General features: G+C 30.8%; 3 protein-coding genes across 3 annotated transcripts; 2 read left to right on the forward strand and 1 right to left on the reverse strand.

Moving 5' to 3' along the window:
• Nucleotides 1-2,719: 2,719 nt before the first annotated feature.
• LOC123892375 lies at nucleotides 2,720-3,055 on the reverse strand. Its single transcript, XM_045942164.1, has one exon. It carries the CDS (start codon nucleotides 3,053-3,055, stop codon nucleotides 2,720-2,722), a length of 336 nt encoding a protein of 111 aa, XP_045798120.1.
• Nucleotides 3,056-3,875: 820 nt separating this feature from the next.
• LOC123899454 (methylenetetrahydrofolate reductase 2-like) lies at nucleotides 3,876-13,102 on the forward strand. The gene is made up of 13 exons (XM_045950589.1): nucleotides 3,876-4,061; nucleotides 4,397-4,835; nucleotides 5,949-6,009; nucleotides 6,125-6,207; nucleotides 6,501-6,674; nucleotides 6,896-7,069; nucleotides 7,455-7,555; nucleotides 7,653-7,764; nucleotides 7,853-7,933; nucleotides 8,023-8,200; nucleotides 8,434-8,768; nucleotides 9,285-9,501; nucleotides 12,907-13,102. The coding sequence occupies exons 2-12, from the start codon at nucleotides 4,431-4,433 to the stop codon at nucleotides 9,366-9,368; spliced, it is 1,788 nt and encodes a 595-aa protein (XP_045806545.1). The 5' UTR covers nucleotides 3,876-4,061; nucleotides 4,397-4,430; the 3' UTR covers nucleotides 9,369-9,501; nucleotides 12,907-13,102.
• Nucleotides 9,680-12,738, forward strand: LOC123899447. The gene is made up of 2 exons (XM_045950578.1): nucleotides 9,680-11,938; nucleotides 12,359-12,738. Exons 1-2 carry the CDS (start codon nucleotides 9,836-9,838, stop codon nucleotides 12,653-12,655), a joined length of 2,400 nt encoding a protein of 799 aa, XP_045806534.1. The 5' UTR covers nucleotides 9,680-9,835; the 3' UTR covers nucleotides 12,656-12,738.
• Nucleotides 13,103-22,485: the final 9,383 nt, after the last annotated feature.

Raw genomic sequence — 22,485 nt, forward strand, 5'->3', positions numbered from 1 at the left:
ATAATTATTGCTTTAACATGTGAAATATTGCACATGTTAGACAAACCTTTAAGTTAATGATTTAGGGTTTTTGCTTTTAATTTAGGAGTTAATGATGTTTTCTCGGTTGAGTTTATTGGTGCAATTGCTACTATTGAGATCGCACATAAGAGGGTTAGAATCATCTTTGGCTTGAGTGTGACTCCAAACTTTTGACTCTAACTTTCAAGTCTCAATCTATTCCTTGGAAGCTAAGAAACCGTTTGAACAATTGTTTGCATTTGGTGAGAAATATGTATTTTGTAGTCTCTCATATCTATAGGAAGAGAAATCATGTGGCAGATAAACTAGCTAGTTTAGGCCTTGACATTAATGATACCATATGGTTTGATAGTTACCCATTGTTTTTAGGAATCACCTTGTTAATAGATTTGATCCGTCTAATTTTCAATTTTCTTAACCTTGAGGAAGGTTTGTTTGTTTTCGTCTCTTCTGTATCTCTCTCTTTTTATGTTAAGTTTCTAGAAGTTGGTCACCTTAGCTTTTCTCCTTTGTTAAAAAAAAGCGTGCACGAATAAAATCAAAGATAAATTTAATATATTTGAAATGATAAGTGAAATGATAAATTCACTAAGATATATTTGAATGCAAATTTTTCAAGAACACAAAAGATATTATATGGATTGAAGAATGTATTGTACAACTTGTGGGACTATCCCAAAATTCAAGAGTGGTTGGAGGCAAGTGAATCTTCATGATGATGAAAATGTACACTCTAAGAGCTGAAGATGCTATGATACAACTTGTGAAATTACCTAAAAAGCCTAATGTAGTTCAATGCAAGTAGAGATTAATGTCTAGGTCAAGGTTCAAGTAGGGATTGAACTTGGTATATTGTCTTCAAGATTAATTCAAAGGTGAAGAGAACAACAAGGAGATTATTGGTTAAATTTACATCACCACCAATTTAAAGTCAAGGTAGAGAATTGTTGTGTGTGTCTTCAAATTCTGGACAATTTCGCCTTAAGTGTTTCACACGTGAATTTAAATCACAAGGAAGTTTTGGACAGTGGATTGGAAGCTTTTCACTTTGCCTTGAACGATGGACATGTGGATTTGGCCGCAAGGCGGTTGTCACAACAATGCAGCATTTTGCATCTAGTTGATCACGAGGCAGGTGTGCTGATGTGTGAGGCGCCTACTTGTGTCTTTAGGTAAAAAAACCTCCTTTGTTTTATAGACTTGGAGTGAGCTATGTAATAACCTAGTAGAGAACCTTAGTGACAAAAACTGACGATTCTTAGGAAACCTTACGAGTTAAGGGTTGGTGTCTATTGGGAGAGATTATAGGGTTGAGAAGTACTTTGAGTGAAAACTATCAAGTGTAGGGTTGAAAGAGGAAATAAGATAATTTGGGATTGCTCCGGTGAGCAGTATATGACTGTTTCTTGGTCACTTTTGTAACTATTGTTAACAAGAGATTGAAAAAAAAATAGGGTTGGTTTTCCACTTAAAGCTAATTTCCCATAACTCTTTTGTATCTCTTGTAAAGACCATCGATAACGGATCAAAGAACGACACTCTCTTTCAGACGTAGGTCAATTTAGGTCGAAGTTGGTAAAGACTCATTGTATCTCTTGTTCCTTCGGTCTCTTTATTTTGATCTTTTGATTGGTTGTGTGATTTTGCTTTACACTTAGTGTGTGCTTGGTTTCCATTCTACACACCCTAGAATCCATTCTACCTTGAAAATGAAAAAAAATAAATTGTGTTTGGTTATTCTCCAAAATCCATTCTAATTAAGGTGAGTAGAATCAATTCTAGTTGAAGCCATAATTTATAGTTTTTATGGTGGGGAGAATCAATTCTACATTTATGACATACAAACTCCTCTATTATTTCCTTAACTGGCCTCTTTGATTTTTTCTTTCATCAACACTCTGTTTTGTATCTCATCAACATCAATACTCATGTCTTTCAATTTTTCTATCGAGAACCCTTCACTGCCCTCTACTGATTTTTTTTTTTCTTCTTCATAAATTAGCGTTGTGATAATATTTTAGTACTATAATATTGCACTTTAAATTCTATTGTCTATTTGTAATTTTTATTTGACTACTTCATATTTAGTATTATGCTAATTTAATTTATGTTTTAACGAGTATTATAATGATGTGTAATTTTTATCTATGCCCATTTTGATAGTTATACACTCAAAAGCAATTTTGTTCAAAATTATCCAAACAACATGGATTGACAACAATCAATTCTGTATTATTGTATCTAAACATAAATTAATTCTGTCAAACTCAATTCTGTCAAAATCAATTCTGTCAAATTCAATTCTATCAAAATCAATTATGTCTACCAAAAAACGAAACACATACTTAGTTGCTAGGTTAATTACTTAGACTGTTTAGTTTGATTACTATTGTTATTTACTTCACTTTTTATTCTTGTAGGTTTTAAACAAAAGAGCGTTTGTCAATTTAGAGCATCCACATGGTCTAGTCTTTTAATGTTTTAAGTGATCAAATATAACATCTTTGGAACGCATTAAATATTCAAACAATATAATATTCTTAATTTAATTTAGACTTAGTTCAAATTCCCCTCACATTCTCTCCATCTCGGTTTCCCATTTTATAGACTTTACTTATTTTTTTTGTCGAACTTTATATTAAGAGGCTCTACTATATTTTCTTTGGTTACAATAGAGAAAAAAATGAAAAAGAAAAAATTACTCCCGGATGAAAACTACATCCTGCGCATCAGCGAGAAGAGGCATAGAGAGTTCATTAGGAGGTGAAGTAATTTTCACTAATGGCAAGTTAGAGAGAGCACTCATCTTGGCTAGCACATCCGCACAAGCATTATCCTCTCGGAGCGTATGTTCCACAACCACATCCCAATCTTTATCAACTAGTTGACGGATGCTAAAGATTTCATTCGCAAACCGGTGATGAGCCGAGACTCCTTCCCGGATTAAATTAACTGCCCGAAGCGAATCTGAGAAGCAAATGATTCTTCTGAACTCATTCTCCCAACAAATTTGTAAGCCATGTAGCACCGCCATAAGCTCGGCGAATAAAATGCTCTGAACTGTTGCAACACCGTAAAAACCCAAAATAAAGTCACCATTATTATTACGCAACAGCCCACCATACCCGGCTGTATTTGTAGTGCCCAACAAGCTACCATCCACGTTAAGACATGTGGTTCCTTCTGTAAGCCTAGACCATGCTACTATAATCTTGGATTGACAAAAGTGATCGTTGACACTTATTAAAAATAAATAGTTAAGTACATTTAATTTTTGGTTTTATTATTTTTGGTTGACACTAATATGTGATAACTTTTTATTTTGGTTTTACACTTATTAAAAATAAATAGTTAAGTACATTTAATTTTCTTAATATTATGTAAAAAAAATTATATTTACTAATTTACCCCTAATACCATCTAGTAACGCATACTCACAACATTAAGTAAATACTAATGTAATAACATTTTTGAAAAAATACCATTAAATATGAATAGAATTATGGATTTACTTATATTTAAGTCCAAAAAAATTATGAAAACTTTTGTTTATAAACAAAATAAGAGACTAGTAATTAATTATTTTTGTACACGTGAGCTTTAACTCAGTTGGTAGGAACATCAATATTTTATATGCAGGGGCCGGGATTCGAACCCTGAACACTTATCCATCTTTAAAGTGGAATTTAAAGTCACTAGACAACCTGACAAAAAACAAAAACTATTTGTATAAAAAAAAAATATATTTTTGTCTGTTAAATAGCCTAATGACTAAAATATTACATAAACTATCTCTACCGATTAAATTATTCTCTCAATTACTACTTAATTAACAATTTTTAATTATCTACAACATAAGATTTGACATGAATTTTTTTGAATAAATGATTAACAAAGGATAGTAGCCGGTAAGACAGTGCCACCAACCACCAATCCTCACAGTCACACAGATCTATCACTATACATCTATAAATAATCACAATACATCTCCTCCCATTCCGCGCTTCTTCTTCATTCATTCTCTCTCCCTCTCTCTCCAGGTACGATTCAACACCTCCTCTTTCTCTCCCTCTCCCATTCCCATTCAATTATCATCATTCTCGTTAATCCTCATTTCATTCATCATCAATTTACTGCTTATAATGTTCATATATCTGATCTACTACACTATCGAATTTCTGCTCAATTTGCTTTAACCGTCTTTTCTTTTTAGATCTGTATGAAAATAATTGTCACCATTTCAGAAACTTTGTAGTTGTAGTTTTGCTTATGAAATTGCTTAGTTAATTGTTGGATCTAGCTGATCTAATTATTAATTTTGTTGATTTTAGTAATTAATTATATTAATTTTAGTTTTGTTGGTTACTTGCTTCAGGAGAATTAGTTAAATTGATAAAAAGAGAAAAAAAATGAAGGTGATAGACAAAATTAGATCAGCTGCAGCGGATCCAAACAGAGTAGTGTTTTCATTTGAGTTTTTTCCGCCGAAAACTGAAGATGGAGTTGATAATTTGTTCGAGAGAATGGACCGAATGGTTGCTCATAATCCATCATTTTGTGATATTACTTGGGGTGCTGGTGGAACAACTGCTGATCTGACATTAGAAATTGCGAATAAGATGCAGAATATTATTTGTGTTGAAACTATGATGCATCTTACATGTACTAATATGCCTGTTGATAAGATTGATCATGCTCTCGAGACTATTAAGTCTAATGGGATTCAGAATGTGCTTGCTCTTCGTGGTGATCCGCCTCATGGTCAGGAGAAGTTTGTTCAGACTGAAGGTGGATTTGCTTGCGCGCGTGACTTGGTATGGATGTTTCTTACTCTTGAGTAATTCTTGTTTATAGTACTAGTGTTAATTAATCATTGATTTGAAGATAATAATATGTTAAAATCATATTAGCATGGTTTAGATGGTTTTCGCTCTGTTTTGTTATTGTTTTTAGTGTAGTTTTAGATCACGGGGTGGAGATATGAAAATGGTTTTCTTTTTTCCCTTAACAAGCATGGTTTTAGTATGCGTGGATACTTTGTATCTGAATTGATTTTGCCTTTAAAACTCGATTTGATTAGAAGAAATAAATAAAAGTAGCTTTTACGATAAGTTGAAAAATTTGTACTAGGTTTTTTGGCAAGCTTGTTTTAGAATAAAAAACATCCAACTATAAGTGGCTTAACTTCAAACTCAATTTTAAACGAATAAATTTTATAAAATAAAGTTTATTTAAAATCATATTTGTGAAACACTCACCCAAATATGCACTTAATGTGTCTTGACGTTTCAATTAATTGTGCCATTAGGAGCTGTGCTGAGAATCATTCCTAGTTACAACACTCTCTCTTGCAGTTTTCAGTTTTTGAATAATTTGTTTATGAGTTGCTATTATAACATTTCTATTTTTGCCAAGGTTGGCTGGAATCATTACGTGATATCATGTCTTAACTCATGCTTCCATTCTCAGAGTTCAGTACTTAGATTTTTGTTCAAGCTATTTTCTCAGAAAGTATTTTGACAAAATCCTTTAATAGGAAAAGCTCTACCGTTGTAAAAAGACATACTTTCAATATAACACTGTTTGATTCATCCTTTTAAAAAAAAAATACTGTTTGATTCATCATAGCAGATGACTTCTGAAAAGATGATGCTAATTTTTCTTACTCGGGAGATTCTTAATGTATTGGGGATATTTTCAAATTATTACTGCTCCCAACATAGAAAAGTAATCAAAAACCTGTAAATGCAAAGAAATGCACCTTTTACAGACCATACTTTAAATAAATAGACACCAGTTTCCAATAAGTTATGGTACATTATATTCAATTCTTATTGATGATAAAACCTAACACTTAGTTTCATAAAATTTGACATATATGTCTCTGGTCTTGAGTCTTGATTTTTTGGATGTTGATGCTTTTGTAGGTTCAACATATCAGAAGCAAATATGGTGACTACTTTGGCATTACGATTGCTGGTTATCCAGGTTTCTTTCTTATGTTATCATTTTTTTTCATCTTTATTATTTCTTCCTACTATATGTTTTTCTTTTCCTCTTCCCACCATCTTTTGATCTCACATTCTATTGTCTTTCTCTTCAGAGGCACATCCCGATGTTATAGGAAATGATGGGTTGGCTCCAGCAGAAGGTTATCAAAAGGATCTTGCTTACTTGAAGAGCAAGGTCTTGTCTCTAAATCAGAATCTACCCTTTTTATTCCTCAAAAGTTTTTTTTTTTTTTTTTTAAATTTTTTTATCAGCTCTAGAATATAATTTTTGGGAATTGTTTAAATCTGTGACTGGCAGTGGCATGCTTAAACATGTAAGAAAAGAAATAGATAAGTCAGGAAAGTTGCATTTATTTAATAATAAAAGTGGCAGGGTTGAGCTGCAGCCATGGGGGTCTTGCAGAGACTTTTTGTTAATCTTTCTGTCTTATTTTGGCCTCCTTTTCTGAACTTATGTTTCCTTTATAGGTTGATGCTGGAGCAGATTTGATTGTCACCCAGTTATTTTATGACACTGATATATTCCTCAAATTTGTGAACGATTGTCGCCAAATTGGAATAACATGTCCTATTGTGCCTGGAATTATGCCCATTAACAATTACAAGGGATTTATCCGCATGACCGGTTTTTGCAAAACAAAGGTAAGCAAAAATTGTTTTATAGATATTCCAGCATTAAATTTCCAAAATATTCTATTAGTTTAAGAACCTTTGGAGTTTGGATCCCCCAAAGAAGGCATGAAAATTCACTTAATTGTTAATAGTTTTCTATTTGTTTGCTTTTTACTGTTGTGTTTTTGGTAGTCAATGTCATGGATTGTAATTGTAATTGTAATATGTTGTTTCATTTTCAATGAATCTAGATACCTGCTGAGATAATGGCTGCTCTAGAGCCTATCAAGGACAATGAAGAAGCTGTCAAGGCTTATGGAATACACCTGGGAACTGAAATGTGCAAAAAGATCATGGCTCATGGAATTAAGACGGTGCATCTTTATACGCTAAATATGGAGAAATCAGCACTGGCAATACTAATGGTTGGTCTCTTATTTCATGCAACATTGTAGCTTGTGATATGTATATCGTCGATTTGTCATTAACCAATTATTCTTAAAGATTGAATTGTTTGGTGAAAGCAAATGACTGGTTTTATATCTAAAATGCCCCTTCCCACAGGAGCCCTTTGGGCTTTAAGTGTGGTAATGCACAGGTCCACTTACCTTGTGCAAAAAGGCAATTTTGTATTAAAAGAATGTATGCAAAAAGGATCAAATTCTATCCCACTTAGTTATAGAGATTCTAATATAATGTTATATCCCAAAAGCTTGAGTTGTTGGGTGTGAAAGCATGTGAATGTATAGCTTTTTTCATATTATTTTGGCAAGACTTTACTTAAGTTGATGTTGATTTTTTTACTTGCAGAGCCTTGGCTTAATTGAAGAATCCAAAATTTCTAGATCCTTACCTTGGAGACGCCCTACAAATGTTTTCCGTGTTAAAGAAGATGTTCGCCCAATCTTTTGGTATGTCACTGTTGCAGCTATCGTCTTGTTCCCAAGTATAAGAGGAGTGTCTGTATTTGTTTGAAGCATTTCTCACTTTTTCATCCAACCATTGTAGGGCAAATCGTCCAAAAAGCTACATATCAAGGACCATAGGATGGGATCAATACCCACATGGGCGTTGGGGTGATTCCGGTAACCCATCATATGGCGCATTAACTGACTATCAGGTGCAGATGACCACTTTTAATATGTTGATGTCACACTTTTATTTTCTTTCACTGTTGATATCAATTTCTTTTACTTTACAATGTGCAGTTCATGCGGCCACGTGCAAAGGACAAGAAGCTTATTGAAGAATGGGCTGTTCCCTTGAAAAGCGTTGAAGATATTTATGAGGTAGAATTACTTTAGTTGGAATGTTGTTATGTAGCATTCTTACCAACAGTTCAAGATCAACTAAATAATTGTTCATTGTTACATATCAGAGATTCAGATTGTTTTGCCTGGGAAAGTTGAGAACCAATCCTTGGTCAGAACTTGATGGTCTTCAGCCAGAGACAAAGATCATAAATGAGCACCTGGAGAAGATTAACACAAAGGGCTTTCTCACCATTAATAGCCAGCCAGCAGTCAATGGGGAGAAGTCAGATTCTCCTACTGTAGGTGGGTGGAAAAATATTGTTTTGTATCCGTACTTGATTTTTTCTGAATGTTGGATTTGAGCATTCTAATTTGTGTTAACTATATATGACTAATTTTCTTTTACAAGTTAGTTATGAAACTATGGCAACATCCGTATGAGAAATCCAGTAAAATTATGATTTAGGCTATTGATGTCACCCATATTATTGGTAACATGAGATACACTAACTCTTTTATTTTGACATATTACCTAGGCTGGGGTGGACCTGGTGGGTATGTTTACCAGAAGGCATACTTAGAGTTCTTCTGCTCTAAGGAAAAGCTGGATGCACTTGTTGAGAAAACCAAGGATCGACCATTCCTAACTTATATGGCTGTGAATAAAGAAGGGGTTTGGAAATCTAATGTGCGCCAAACTGATGTGAATGCCGTGACATGGGGGGTCTTCCCAGCTAAGGAAATAATACAACCAACAATTGTGGATCCTGTCAGCTTCAGCGTATGGAAGGATGAGGCATTTGAAATTTGGTCTAGAGCATGGGCGAGCTTGTACCCTGAGGCTGATGCCTCCAGGAAATTGGTTGAAGAGGTTAGTTTTTCGACCGATAAATCCTTTAAAGCTTGCACATAACCTTTTTAGAAATACTATAGGGCCTGGTTGATTCCCATAGGGCTTGTTCCATTTTTCTTAAAATATGTTCTTCAGTTTATTAAAACTGGAAAACTTGTTTGGTTAACTTTTTCTGTAACACTGTTTCTTATTGTATTGTTTTTAAAACTAAAATGTCAAAACAGATAATACCTGTTTTAAAAAACTAAAACAACCACTATTTTAAAATCAAACCGTACGTTGAATCGGCCAGACCTTTGAATAATAGTTCGACTACTTTAACCTGCTTGTACTGTGACGAAACCGTGATCCAACCATTCAAATAACTTAACCATGGAGAGTGCCGGTTCACGGTTTAATCGATTGAACCGTCGAGCTCGATTTTTGAAACATTGAATCAAACAACCCCATCATGTACTTCATGTCAGTGCTGTATTTTTGTTTTTGGCTGTAGAGGTTTCAGAGTTTTGATAATTCTTTCTAATTGTGTCGCAGGTGGGAAGCAGCTACTTCTTGGTCAGCTTGGTGGACAATGATTACGCCAATGGTGATCTTTTTGGTCTGTTGGCTGATTTCTGACACTTCGTAATATTTTAGTTCTTTAACGAAGCCAGTTCTGTTTCTCGTCAAGTTTTTTCCTTTTAATTTTTTGTTTCCTTTCCCTTAAACGTGATTATTCACATTATATAGATGATTGTATGTTGGAGTGCAAATTAATTGTAATGGGAAATAAATATCATGAATTAAGTAGTTTATTTTAATCTTATATAATAGTTTATTTTATGTCATTTTACATTTTTATCCTTTAGGTTGTATTTAAAGGCATTGTGCCTCACTTTGAAAAGGAATCAATATTCAACAAGTTATCTTCTTCTCTAAAAAACCTTTCTCATTCAATATTATGCTTTGCATAATCTCTCTTTGGTACCGGATTCTATTCTAGATAATTGGAATCTCTACTCTTGAGACTTGATTCTACCGGCTTGTCCCTAGAATCTAATTTATCCGTTACAATTGGTATCTAGAGCCTTTGATTTGGCGCGCTCATGATGGCTGAAAAATACAAATCCGTGAAAATTTTGAGTGCTTTCGAAGTGGAAGAGAAGATGGAATTGGGTTTATGTTTATTATGCGATGAAATTTTTACTCGAGATCATGCATCGAAGCATAAGCGCATTCGATTCAAAGTAGTAGAGATGGATGAGGAAGGGGATAATGATTTTAACCACCACATCCCAGCTCCCTTTTCATGTCCACCAAAATCACTTTTACACTCCGATTCAACGACAGTTTTCTCTAATTCGACATTGTCCGATGATTGCACAAAGAAGGCACAGCTTGAAGAAAAAGTTGTGGCAGATTCAAATTTAGAGATGAACACAGAGATGAAGAGTCTTGACCACGACTCTTCTTTCTTAAACTATAGTAGCGCGGTTCCGAGGCTGTCACTCCAAGTGTTTAACCATATGCCCACAATGCAGCAGTTGAAATCCACATCGTTGAACCAAAAACCAACTATGACAGGATCTATCCCACTCTCAAAAGGTAAAAATCAAACCTTCCAATCTGCACAACAACATTCATCACCATCCAATCTGCAACTCTTGAGTAAGGTAAAAATCAAACCACTGTCATCTAACACAATTGATGTGTCTGCACAATCAATTTCTCTAAACCTCAACAAGCTCAAATGTTTTGATCCCGGTGGAATGATTTCTCTCTTGTTTCCTCCAATTTCTTCTGTTTTTATTTCGGTTCAATTTCCATCAACAATGTCATTGCCAATACCTCCAGAACCACCTGATTGGGTTGCGGTTCAATCATCGTCACTCAATTTTTCTCTGTTGGTTACTACTGCAAAGCATTTTTCAATGTTGCAAAGTTCCCTCCAACTGTTTGATGAAATGCCAAAGGGCCACATAGCTGTTTGGAGTGTCATCATCAATAGATGCATGGATAATGAGCAAGCTGTTGAATTTGATTTGTCCAAAGGCATTAATAGGATGTGTATTATGCCTAGTCACTATACCTTATTCAATATGTTGAGTTTATACTATTGGGAGTTTTGGTATTTTGGAAGACACGCTCATTATGAAGCTGAGGTAACTATGAATTTTATTTTAGAATTAAAGGTTAGGAAACATCCAGATAATTATGAAGATGATTTTAACATAAATGAATATGGATGTTGTCTTTATAGAATGAGTGGAACCTTACCTTGTGATAGATGTCCTGCTACTAATCATTCAAGGTGCATAGGGGTGATGGATTCATGGTTTCTGCACAATAACTGTGAATTTTGTCTTCTAATTTTAGAGGATTTAAAGGGAAAACACAAACCAATTTATTATAGCCCACACAATGCTTACAGCAGGGTATTTCAAGAGTGGCACATGCTTGGTGATAGTAGAAATTGCTTTGAGCTTTCTTGTGTTGGCCGCATATGCATGAGAACTGATGTTAGACATAAGAAAAGTCACAATCAAATTGGTTGGAAATGGAAAAAGGTTAGTTCGGTATTGTTTTTAAAGCAAATGTCACCCATAATTATTTTTCATAGAGAAATGATCATGCCAAAGGAATCAAATGGTCTCATTAGTACTCTAATATTGGAAGCAAATGGGGTTGTGAACTTTAATGATAAATTTCTGAATATTAGCATTTTTATTCCTAACCAAGAGGCCTATCATGATAAATCTCAACCATATTGGAAGATAACACCAATTACTTTCACATCAGATATGAAGATGTTACCTCTGGAATGTTGTGATTTAAGTTTTGGAAATTGGGGGCTAAACTCACTTAGCTCAGTTCTTCATAACTTCTCTAAGCTTCAAATGGACTTTTTAATATTTGGAAAGAAGTTTGTATTGAGGGGAGTTAAACCTCTAGTCAGTAAATTGATTCACATATCATATGCTCAAGCGATCCCACATAGCGTTCAACTGTGTTGTGTGTACATGGATAGTTTCAACAATAATTCGGAACTTCCTACTTGCAATATTCACATGGTAATTGAAATGCAACATGTTCACACTTGGAGCTGCTTGAATGGTTTTTTTTATGACGAGTGTAGTTCTATTATGGCAAAAAGTCATTGTTATTTTGGTGACAGGGCAGATGGCAGATGTGTTTATTGTGTTTCTAAGGTTGGTGGTAATGAGATTGGCTTGTTATGTTTTGAAATAATGCGAATTCACTTTGGACATCCAAAACTGACCTTGGAGCTTTTGACAAAATCATCTCACATGATTATTCATCAATTGTGTGTTCTCTTGTGTGGTCCTTTAGGTAGAAAAAAGAACTTACTAGCACTCAAATTATTGAACTCAACTAGTTTGGTAATGCTCAAGTTTAATTTAAAACAAGATGAAAGTGCTATATTTTTTGTTTGTCTGAAACATTGCATGAAGATCAATACATTCCTGGTCAAAATTTGCTATGCACTTGAAATGCTTCAATATATTAAAGGAGATACAATATATCGGAAGGCTCTATTGTTTGCTTATTTGAAACTGCACTGTTTTGAGGCTGCCTATTATGAAGTTCATAAATGGTTGATTTTGCAGAGGAAGATGATCTACAAGGGTAGTTTTCATGCTCCTAAAGTTTTAACCAACTTGAAGGATTGGCAACCGAAGAATGGATCGCGGAAGGTTGCTACTAATGTTAGTTTTGTTGTGGCTATTCTACATAGGAAGATGATTAATAGAGGAAATGTTCGAGATGCTAAAGTTCTAAGCAAATGGAAAGTGTTGCCTCTTAAACACGGCACTTGTGATTGTTCATCCTTGAGGACAAGGATGTTTGAAGGGGAGGGTATTGTAATGGGAAATAAATATCATGAATTAAGTAGTTTATTTTAATCTTATATAATAGTTTATTTTATGTCATTTTACATTTTTATCCTTTAGGTTGTATTTAAAGGCATTGTGCCTCACTTTGAAAAGGAATCAATATTCAACAAGTTATCTTCTTCTCTAAAAAACCTTTCTCATTCAATATTATGCTTTGCATAATCTCTCTTTGGTACCGGATTCTATTCTAGATAATTGGAATCTCTACTCTTGAGACTTGATTCTACCGGCTTGTCCCTAGAATCTAATTTATCCGTTACATTAATTGTCTGGAATATATGGCAAACATCTTAATTTTGCCATGTTTCAGAGTCTCATGCGTAATCTGTAATTTCATAAAATCTCCTGTATGTTGACTTGAAAACAAGTCGCTTATTCCTTTGAATTGAATTTGATGGTTGTATGAGACTGAATTTTTATCTATAAATATTATGAGTGGAGGTAGAAGTCGAAAAATGAAGTCCTATTTATAAAAAGGGTCATGCTAACCGCCCCGGGGGCACTGTTTAGCATTTTCCTTATAAAAATGAAGTAGAAGTAGAGTTTGATGTGTTATCCTTTGATGGCAATTCCATTAGCTTCCTAGTGTTCGACATATCCCTCCTCATTCCAAAGAACCAAGATATGATGAACTGTAGAAGGAATGACTCTCACAATATGAATCCACTCTCAAACAAGCAACAAGTTATAATTTTCCTTTGAAGGTGCTATTATAAACATTGTTGATTGAAATCATGGATCCTACTTTTAGATCTAGCGTAATCACACCATATTTTTGAGGTTTTACCATTAAAAGCAGCGATCTCCATGTTATGAGTGACCGTGTTTTTCTTAGTTTTTATTAACTTCATCAGTCTCTCAGACATTAGGTGACAGTAGCTCCACCATTGATCAAAACCTTGTTAACCTTTATCACATCATCATCTATCTCAACTCGAATGAACAATGGCTTCAAATAGCCACTCATCTTGTTAGAGGGGAAATTGAAGAATGTAGAATTCCACACAGGTTTGTGTATTTCCCTTAGGTATAAGATCAAGTTTTGATGTACTTAAATTCACCTACATTCAAACATCGAGCATATGTAGGTGTATTTATGTATGTCGGAAAAACAAAAATACCCTAAAATTTTGCCACAAGATAAAAATGTAGAAAACTATTATATGGAATCCAAATCTGTTATCATGCTAGGGGCATCTTCCAATTGCTATTTTTGGAACTGCTCGTCTAACTCATCAAGATCAAACACTTGTCAGCATATTCCACTGGCAACATAGAAATTATGTCCACTCCACAGATGTCTTATCAACAAATCCAATTTCAAAGTTGTCAGTAACTTCATCGTCATCATCCTGATAATCAACCAACTTGGAATCAACACGATTAGTTACCAATCCTATAGTCTTTCCCACATCACCGTGATAAGTAATTTTGTTGCCACCATATTTGATGGTCACGTTGACACATAATTATGATAAGAGATTTGCTATGAGTGAGTAAATCAATGATAAATTCATGATTTATTATGATATCTATAATATTTATATTTATTTATATTTGATTTGTTAATCATCTGTTGATGTTATTTGCTTTATATTTTGCCAAAAAAAAAATTATTTACTTTATACTTGAAAGTGAATATTTTAGAAGAGGCGTATATTAAATTCTCCGAGTTTAAGTTCAACTAGTATCCGGACCCGTGCCAAGCACGGGTAAAATAAGACTACAAAAATAATATTTTAATATTAAAATTTTCAAAATTCTCAAATAAAAAGAATGGAAATTTATAAACATAAAAAAAAAATCCCGTATTAGTAAAAAAATAAAACATAGAATATCGTATTAATATATAAATATAAATCCCGTGTAAATCTTTATGTAAAAATATAGACTCGTGTGTAAACTTTAAAAAAAAAAAACAAAAAAAGTTAAATTCGATAGTAAAATAAATATGAAACAAAAATACCCTAAAGAAATTATCATAATATGTCTTATATTAGTTAATTTTCTCATCAATATCCTCCGAATAAAATAAATATAGAACCTAGTATATATTATAAATAAAAAATATGTCTCTGTATTAATATATGAACAAACATACGGTTCCTATAATAATATATTTTTTTGGTATTCGTTTATCAAAAATATATACTTTTTGGTATTTACCATCTTGTTCTTAGGGGAAGAGTTCTCTGATAATTAATAGTTCGACCGCCATGTGCATATATATATCCCCAAATAATACATGTGCAAAATTCTCCCAAAAATAAGAAAATAGATCATATATAAATAACAAAATAAAAAGAACATAGGCCACATAATAATACAAAAAATAGGTCTATGTATTAATATATGAGTAAAAGTATAAAATCCCGTATAAATGTCTTAAAATAAAAGTATATAACCACGATAAAAAATATAACAAATAAAATAGATAAACAAAAATAGGAAAATTAATAAAAAAAAAAAAAAGAGAATGTCTTAAAATCCCGTATAAATGTCTTCAAATAATTGTACTATTTTCCTCCTTCTTTTTTTTGAACAATTCTCTTCCTCCTCTTTATTATTGGTCTTCTCTTCTTTTTTTTTGGTACAAATTATTGGTCTTCTCTAAATAAATAAAAAACTAATACATAAAATAATCTTAACCTAATCAAATAAATTTAATCCACTCTAAGAAAAGAATATCATTGATCCCGTCAAGTTCTATCGCAACCAACTTGGTATTAATTCATTCCTTTCATAGTCTTTCTATACATCTGCAAATAAAATATAATAAATGATTAAATCCAATATAAAACATTGCTTTGGATATTTTTACGGTACAATAAATATAATAAAATTAATGTTTGCAATAAAAAGAATATTCCTTAACGATGTGAATTTTCTGTACAACTATTAATAGAATGTTGCATCGCCTATTTCATTATAGAATGTTTTTAATAACGTCCAATTTGCATATTATTAGTATTAATGGTACAGTTATAAATCATCAACTTTCTATGTAGAATTTGAATTTTTGGTTTCTTATGTGAATTATGTGGATTAATTGTCAAAGCCATATGAGAAGAGAAGCCTTTTGGACATGGCATGTGTACAAAATTCTTTGAAAAAAAGGACTCAAATCACGGGTAAAAATGTGTTTGTAAATTCTTGTTCCCATGAAACTTATTTCAAGCAAGTAAAACACAAAAATTCATATTTTAAATTATTCTATTTTACTTATCTTAATAAATATGAATTTATTTATTTATTTATAATATAAGACGGAGGAAAATTTCAATACTACTATGAATTCTTTTCCTCAAATTTAACTTCCCGTTTATCAACTACTTTTTTTTACTGATTATATATAGTATTTTTTTACTAAATCTCTTTTTTAAATACTTTTTCTTTCGTCATTGTAGTATTTTCTTACCAAATATATTTTTTTTAACCAATCCTTACCAAATATTTTGAGAAAGGATTAATACTCAAATTATAGCATTTAAAGCATTTAATTATATTAAAAAATATTATATTTTTTCTCTCAAATATATTTGGCTTATTAGTAATTTTTTGTAAAAAATTGTAAAAAAAAAGATATATTATTAGTAAAGATCAATAAATTGCAGCGTTTTACATTGAATGAGATTGATATTGCTTACGTGAATTTATTGTCAAAATCATATGAGAAGATGATCACTATCGAAATGCCATGTGTACAAAAGTATCTGAAAAACAGCTATCAAATAATATATCAATAGATTCCAATAGCAATTGACGTTGCAATTAGAAATAAATGACCATTGCTTATTGTGAAATTTGAATCAAAATGTATAATGATAAAATAAATGATCATTGCTCTGTTTCCTTTTATTTTTTTGAAGCATATTAATGATAGAAAGATCAACTTTGTTATTAATTTGATTATCTATACATAATATAAAGAGGATACATAAGTTTGGTGTGGACTTTTTAAAATACCAAGAATACCCTTGGCTAATTGGCAACACTATAAATTCACATCATATCTATACATAATCTATATCTATATCTATATCTATAGTCTATACATCTATATCTATACATAATATAAAGAGGATACATAAGTTTGGTGTGGACTTTTTAAAATACCAAGAATACCCTTGGCTAATTGGCAACACTATAAAGTCACATCATATCTATACATAATCTATATCTATATCTATATCAATATCTATAGTCTATACATCTATACATCTATACATAATATAAAGAGGATACATAAGTTTGGTGTGAACTTTTTAAAATACCAAGAATACCCTTGGCTAATTGGCAACACTATAAAGTCACATCATATCTATACATAATCTATATCTATATCTATAGTATATATAAAGAAAATACAAATATTTTTGGTGTCGACTTTTCATAATACCAACAATACCCTTATTTTTTTTATTAACAAATTCACCATATCATAAGGTACATCTTTTTTTTAGTAGCAAAAATCTTTTATCAACAAACTCACCATAACATAAGACATATTTTTTTTTTTGACATAAGTTAGACACAGGCAGGCGCGGAACGCGCCTGTCTGGCCGCTAGTGATAATAATGTCAAAATACTGCTAGAAGATGATTGATATGAGTGTGTCATGTGTACATTAAACCCTAAAAAAAAGTCCAAATAATATAATATATCTTATATTAGTTAATTTTCACATCAATATCCTCCGAATAACATAAATATAGAACCTAGTATATATTATAAATAAAAAATATGTCTCTGTATTAACATATGAACAAACATACGGTTCCTATAATAATATTTTTTTTTGGTATTCGTTTACCAAAAATATATACTTTTTGGTATTTACCATCTTGTTCTTATGGGAAGAATTCTCTGATAATTAATAGTTCGACCGCCGTGTGCATATATATATCCCCAAATAATACATGTGCAAAATTCTCACATAAATAAAAAAAATAGATCATATATAAATAACAAAATAAAAAGAACACAGGCCACATAAAAATACAAAAAAATAAGTCTATGTATTAATATATGAATAAAAGTATAAAATCCCGTATAAATGTCTTAAAATAAAAGTATAAAACCACGATAAAAAATATAACAAATAAAATAGATAAAAAAAAATAGGAAAATTAATAAAAAATAGGAGAATGTCTTAAAATCCCGTATAAATGTCTTAAAATAATTGTACTATTTTCCTCCTTTTTTTTTTGAACAATTCTCTTCCTCCTCTTTATTATTGGTCTTCTCTTTTTTTTTGGTAGAAATTATTGGTCTTCTCTAAATAAATAAAAAATTAATACAGAAAATAATCTTAACCTAATCAAATAAATTTAATCTACTCTAAGAAAAGAATATCATTGATCCCGTCAAGTTATATCGCAACCAACTTGGTATTAATTCATTCCTTTCATAGTCTTTCTATACATCTGCAAATAAAATATAATAAATGATTAAATCCAATATAAAACATTGCTTTGGATATTTTTACGGTACAATAAATATAATAAAATTAATGTTTGCAATAAAAAGAATATTCCTTAACGATATGAATTTTCTGTACAACTATTAATAGAATGTTGCATCGCCTATTTCATTATAGAATGTTTTTAATAACGTCCAAATTTCATATTATTAGTATTAATGGTACAACTATAAATCATCAATTGTCTATGTAGAATTTGAATTTTTGGTTTCTCATGTGAATTATGTGAATTAATTGTCAAAGCCATATGAGAAGAGAAACCTTTTGGACATGGCATGTGTATAAAATTCTTTGAAAAAATGGACTCAAATCACGGGTAAAAACGTGTTTGTAAATTCTTTTTTCCATGAAACTTATTTCAAGTAAAACACAAATTCTAATTTTAAATTATTCTATTTTACTTTTCTTAATAAGTATGTATTTTTTTATTTATTTATAATATAAAACGGAGAAAAATTTCAATACTACTATGAAAAGAGAATAATTTAATATCTCCTAGTACCCAAACCCGTGCTAAGCACGGGTAAAAATGTGACTATATAAATAATATTTAAATATTAAAATTTTCATAAATAAAAAATAAAAAAATTAAAAGTTATAATTATAACATAAAAAGCGAACATGTTTAATAAGTCACACAAAATACCCACATCAGTAAAAATATGCTTAATACTTGTTATCATTTTATTAATAAAAAATTGAATTAAATATAAAACTATTATTTGAGAGAAGAAAGAAATACTCCAATAAAAACATTAAATTATATTATGATATTTGATTCTATTCAAATCTATTTAACTAATTTTTTATTTTATAATAATACATGTATTTTATCTCCAAAAGTTTTTATAGGTTAAAAGACATCTCAAATTCAAACTCCATTCATTTATTTGTAAGTGTTCTTTCGGTCCTAAGACATTCATTATGTTAGAATGAGGTTTTCAAATACATTCTTTTTTCTACTTTACCCATTTTTAGAGCACACTTTAAAAATTCATTTATTATAGGGGCTTTTTAAAAAAATTGTATCATTTTGGTTTAACAAAATTAAATTCATTAAAACAACAAATCGTTCTCTATATAAATTCATTTGCTTGGAACAAAAACATTTGCAAATGCAAGTGTTAAGTCAAAAATATAATAATTTGAGTATCATTTCTTTTAAAAGCTTAAGGTAAGCAATATATCATGTATTATGCCCAGACCCGTTTTTATGATTTTGGTGGCCTATGGATAAACTTATAATTGGGCCTAATTTGAATTCTTAAAAAATATTGAATTCAACTGCTAATTTTTTTTTAAGGAAATTACTCTCATGTCAACAACCACCAAAAAATAATTGACTCTAAAAATTCTTCGGGTGATTGTATTCCTCGTCATTATCATTTTCGTCACATTGACTTTTTCTAAAGCCACAATGTTTTGTTGGCATATATAATATTAATATACTTCCGGATACTAAAAATCCGGATACTAAAAATCATAATTGGATGAAAGTTCATAATAAAAAAACTTAAGGATGAAAATTCATAATGAAAAAACATAACAATATCACATGAATGTATAATGTAATCATTCAACCAAAACAACACAACTTGACTGTCACTTAAAATTTACAATACACATTACACTTTTATGTAAAAATAATAATACACATTACATCTTTAAAACCAATTTACAACATTCATAATTATGTGGCAAAATAATCTTCACTTAAAACTAATCAATTTTAATCAATAGTGTCAGATCCAATATCTATAGAGTTCAGATACCATATTCTTCATCTAAGATCCATTTCTGCAAAAATTAAAAAGAATGATGAATATAGATTAAGATGAATAATAAGCGGAAAAGAGAAGGGTACAAAAAGTTTAAGAATTGTACCCGTGAATTTGAGACTGTGGCCACTTGGCAACATCCATTGTCACTGGATTCCTTATGTATTCATGTCAGCCTATGAATTTTTTTGGGTACAAAATCAGCATATAAGTTTTACTTGAGTTGTGAAATCCCAATTAAAAAAATGAATGTAACGATAGCCATAACCATGAATTTTCAAAAGTGAAGAATATGAGAGTGCATATATATCTATATATATTTGAGTCATTCTCATTCATACTCAGACTAATATGCTCATAACCTGATTTATTTGCTGTCATAATTAATATGTATTAATGCAAATAATACCAATATTTTATGATTAGATGTATTTGATATGGATGCAAGAATTAGGGGTGAAACATATTGTTAATCAATGAGCATTAAAATATTAAAATAATGGCTAAAATGAATTTCTATTGGAAGAATGAATTTGACGTGATTTTATGGGGAATGGTAAAAATTATTAGTCATTAATATTAGGTGTAAAATTTCTATGAAAGTGATTGGGATGGACATGATATGGACAAATTATTAGTCATTAATATTAGGTGTAAAATTTCCTTAATAATAGTAAACGATAACATGATATGGACAAATCCACTATTAAATGGTAAATTGATGCGATCCTTAATAATAGTAACCGATAATGATATGGACAAAATTGAATAGGGGAATGAGTAATTGGACAAATCCACTATTAAATGTTGAATCAATTGCCATAAATGTAAAGACTAAATAAATTTTGCAAAAGAAACATTAAATGTGAGAAATGAGGTTGAATGAGGAGAGGAGAGAGAAAGGGAAATATGTCTGGCTTATTACATATTATAGATTATAGATTTATGTGAAGAACAATTTATGAGTGGTTGGACTCAAGTGACTAGGTTAATAAGCTTTAGTTAAAGACAAATCACACGAATTCAAATCCTAATTATAACACTCATTAATTGACTATATTTTATTTACCTTATGGTTCAACTTCAAATTACAAGATACTCCATTCTCGTGAAAATAAGAGAATTAAGGCAAAAGAAGTAATACGAATTACGAGTGTAGTATTTTCTCTTCCAATTTTACTATTGATTTAAACTATTTAATCATAATTTTTTCGTTTATTACTCAATCAAATAATTGAATTTCTATAGGGATGCTAACTTTTGATATTACGACATTTTCTTTCAATGTTAACCTTCATTTAGACTATTTTATTTTCAATTTTACCTTTCTTTACTCAACAAAGAAGAGAAAGAAAAACAAGTGATTGACACAAATGGTCATACATCCAATTAGTGCCAATCTATATGCTAGTATTATATGATATTGACAATAGCATAGTTATCGTGTTGGCGGTCAATTTCATTTTCCATTTTCAAAATATAAATTTAGGATTCAATTACTCACACTTCACTTTTTTTTTTGTTTTTTTTTTGCAATTTGGTTTCGTGCTCGTAGCAAATTCGCTGAATTGTGCATTTGAAATGTGGGTTTTAGGTTTTGGACTTTGATTTGCTTTTATGTTGATTTCCTTTCTTTACCATTTAGAATTATTATGTATTATCCCTTTATAGGTTGTTCGTTCTCTGTTTTGATTGAGTTACACTCTATCTCCCCCCAACCTTTTGTACTTTTTTATTTAATCTATTTAGAGGTTGCAAGTTCACCCACACCTTTTTGCTTAAAAAAACTCAACTTGAATGACTCAATATCAATTTTTAGTAAAATAAAAATAGTTATTTTGAAGGTGGGTGGGTAGCAGAACTAGTTTTAACTAAAAGTTAACTCAGTTAAGATGTAAGAAGATTAAAGTTTAAGTCCGGATTAAAGTGAAAAATATTATGGAATCTTGGTAATATATATATATATATATACACACACACACGTATGATAATTACACTTGAATGGAAGGTAAACGGGGCAACAAGCTGTGCCTCTAATCCTTTTTGAATGGCAAAACCAATTCTCTTGAATACTATATCTAGAGACATAAGAGACACCACATTGCTATGCATGACTTTTTGAATTCTTATCAAAATATTCACAGCATCTGCTACTAGGAAACAAAAAGTGTCAAAAATATTAGGCTTAATTATAGTTTTTTTTATCCTCTTATTTTCATTCATTCACAAAAATGACCCTATTTTAAAATAACGCAGTTTTGGTCTCTCAATTAATTTTTTATACTTAAAAATGATGATTTAATATATTTTAAATGACATAACATACAATTTGATCATTCAAGGGAATTAATTATTTACATTTTATCAATTAAATTACAAAAATGAACAATTTTTATAATTGAAAGTGAATTTTTGTAATTAATTTTCTTGTAACTTTATGACATTTTTTTCTAGTCTAGTAGTTAGAAATTCACCTTTCAAGATGAATAACGGAGAGTATCAGAGTTCAAATTCTGACCATACATATTAATACAATGTTCATACCATCACCGGAAAAAATTAAAATAATTTCTTGCAGC

Source organism: Trifolium pratense, linkage group LG1, assembly GCF_020283565.1.
Source record: "Trifolium pratense cultivar HEN17-A07 linkage group LG1, ARS_RC_1.1, whole genome shotgun sequence".
Lineage (NCBI taxonomy): Eukaryota > Viridiplantae > Streptophyta > Magnoliopsida > Fabales > Fabaceae > Trifolium > Trifolium pratense.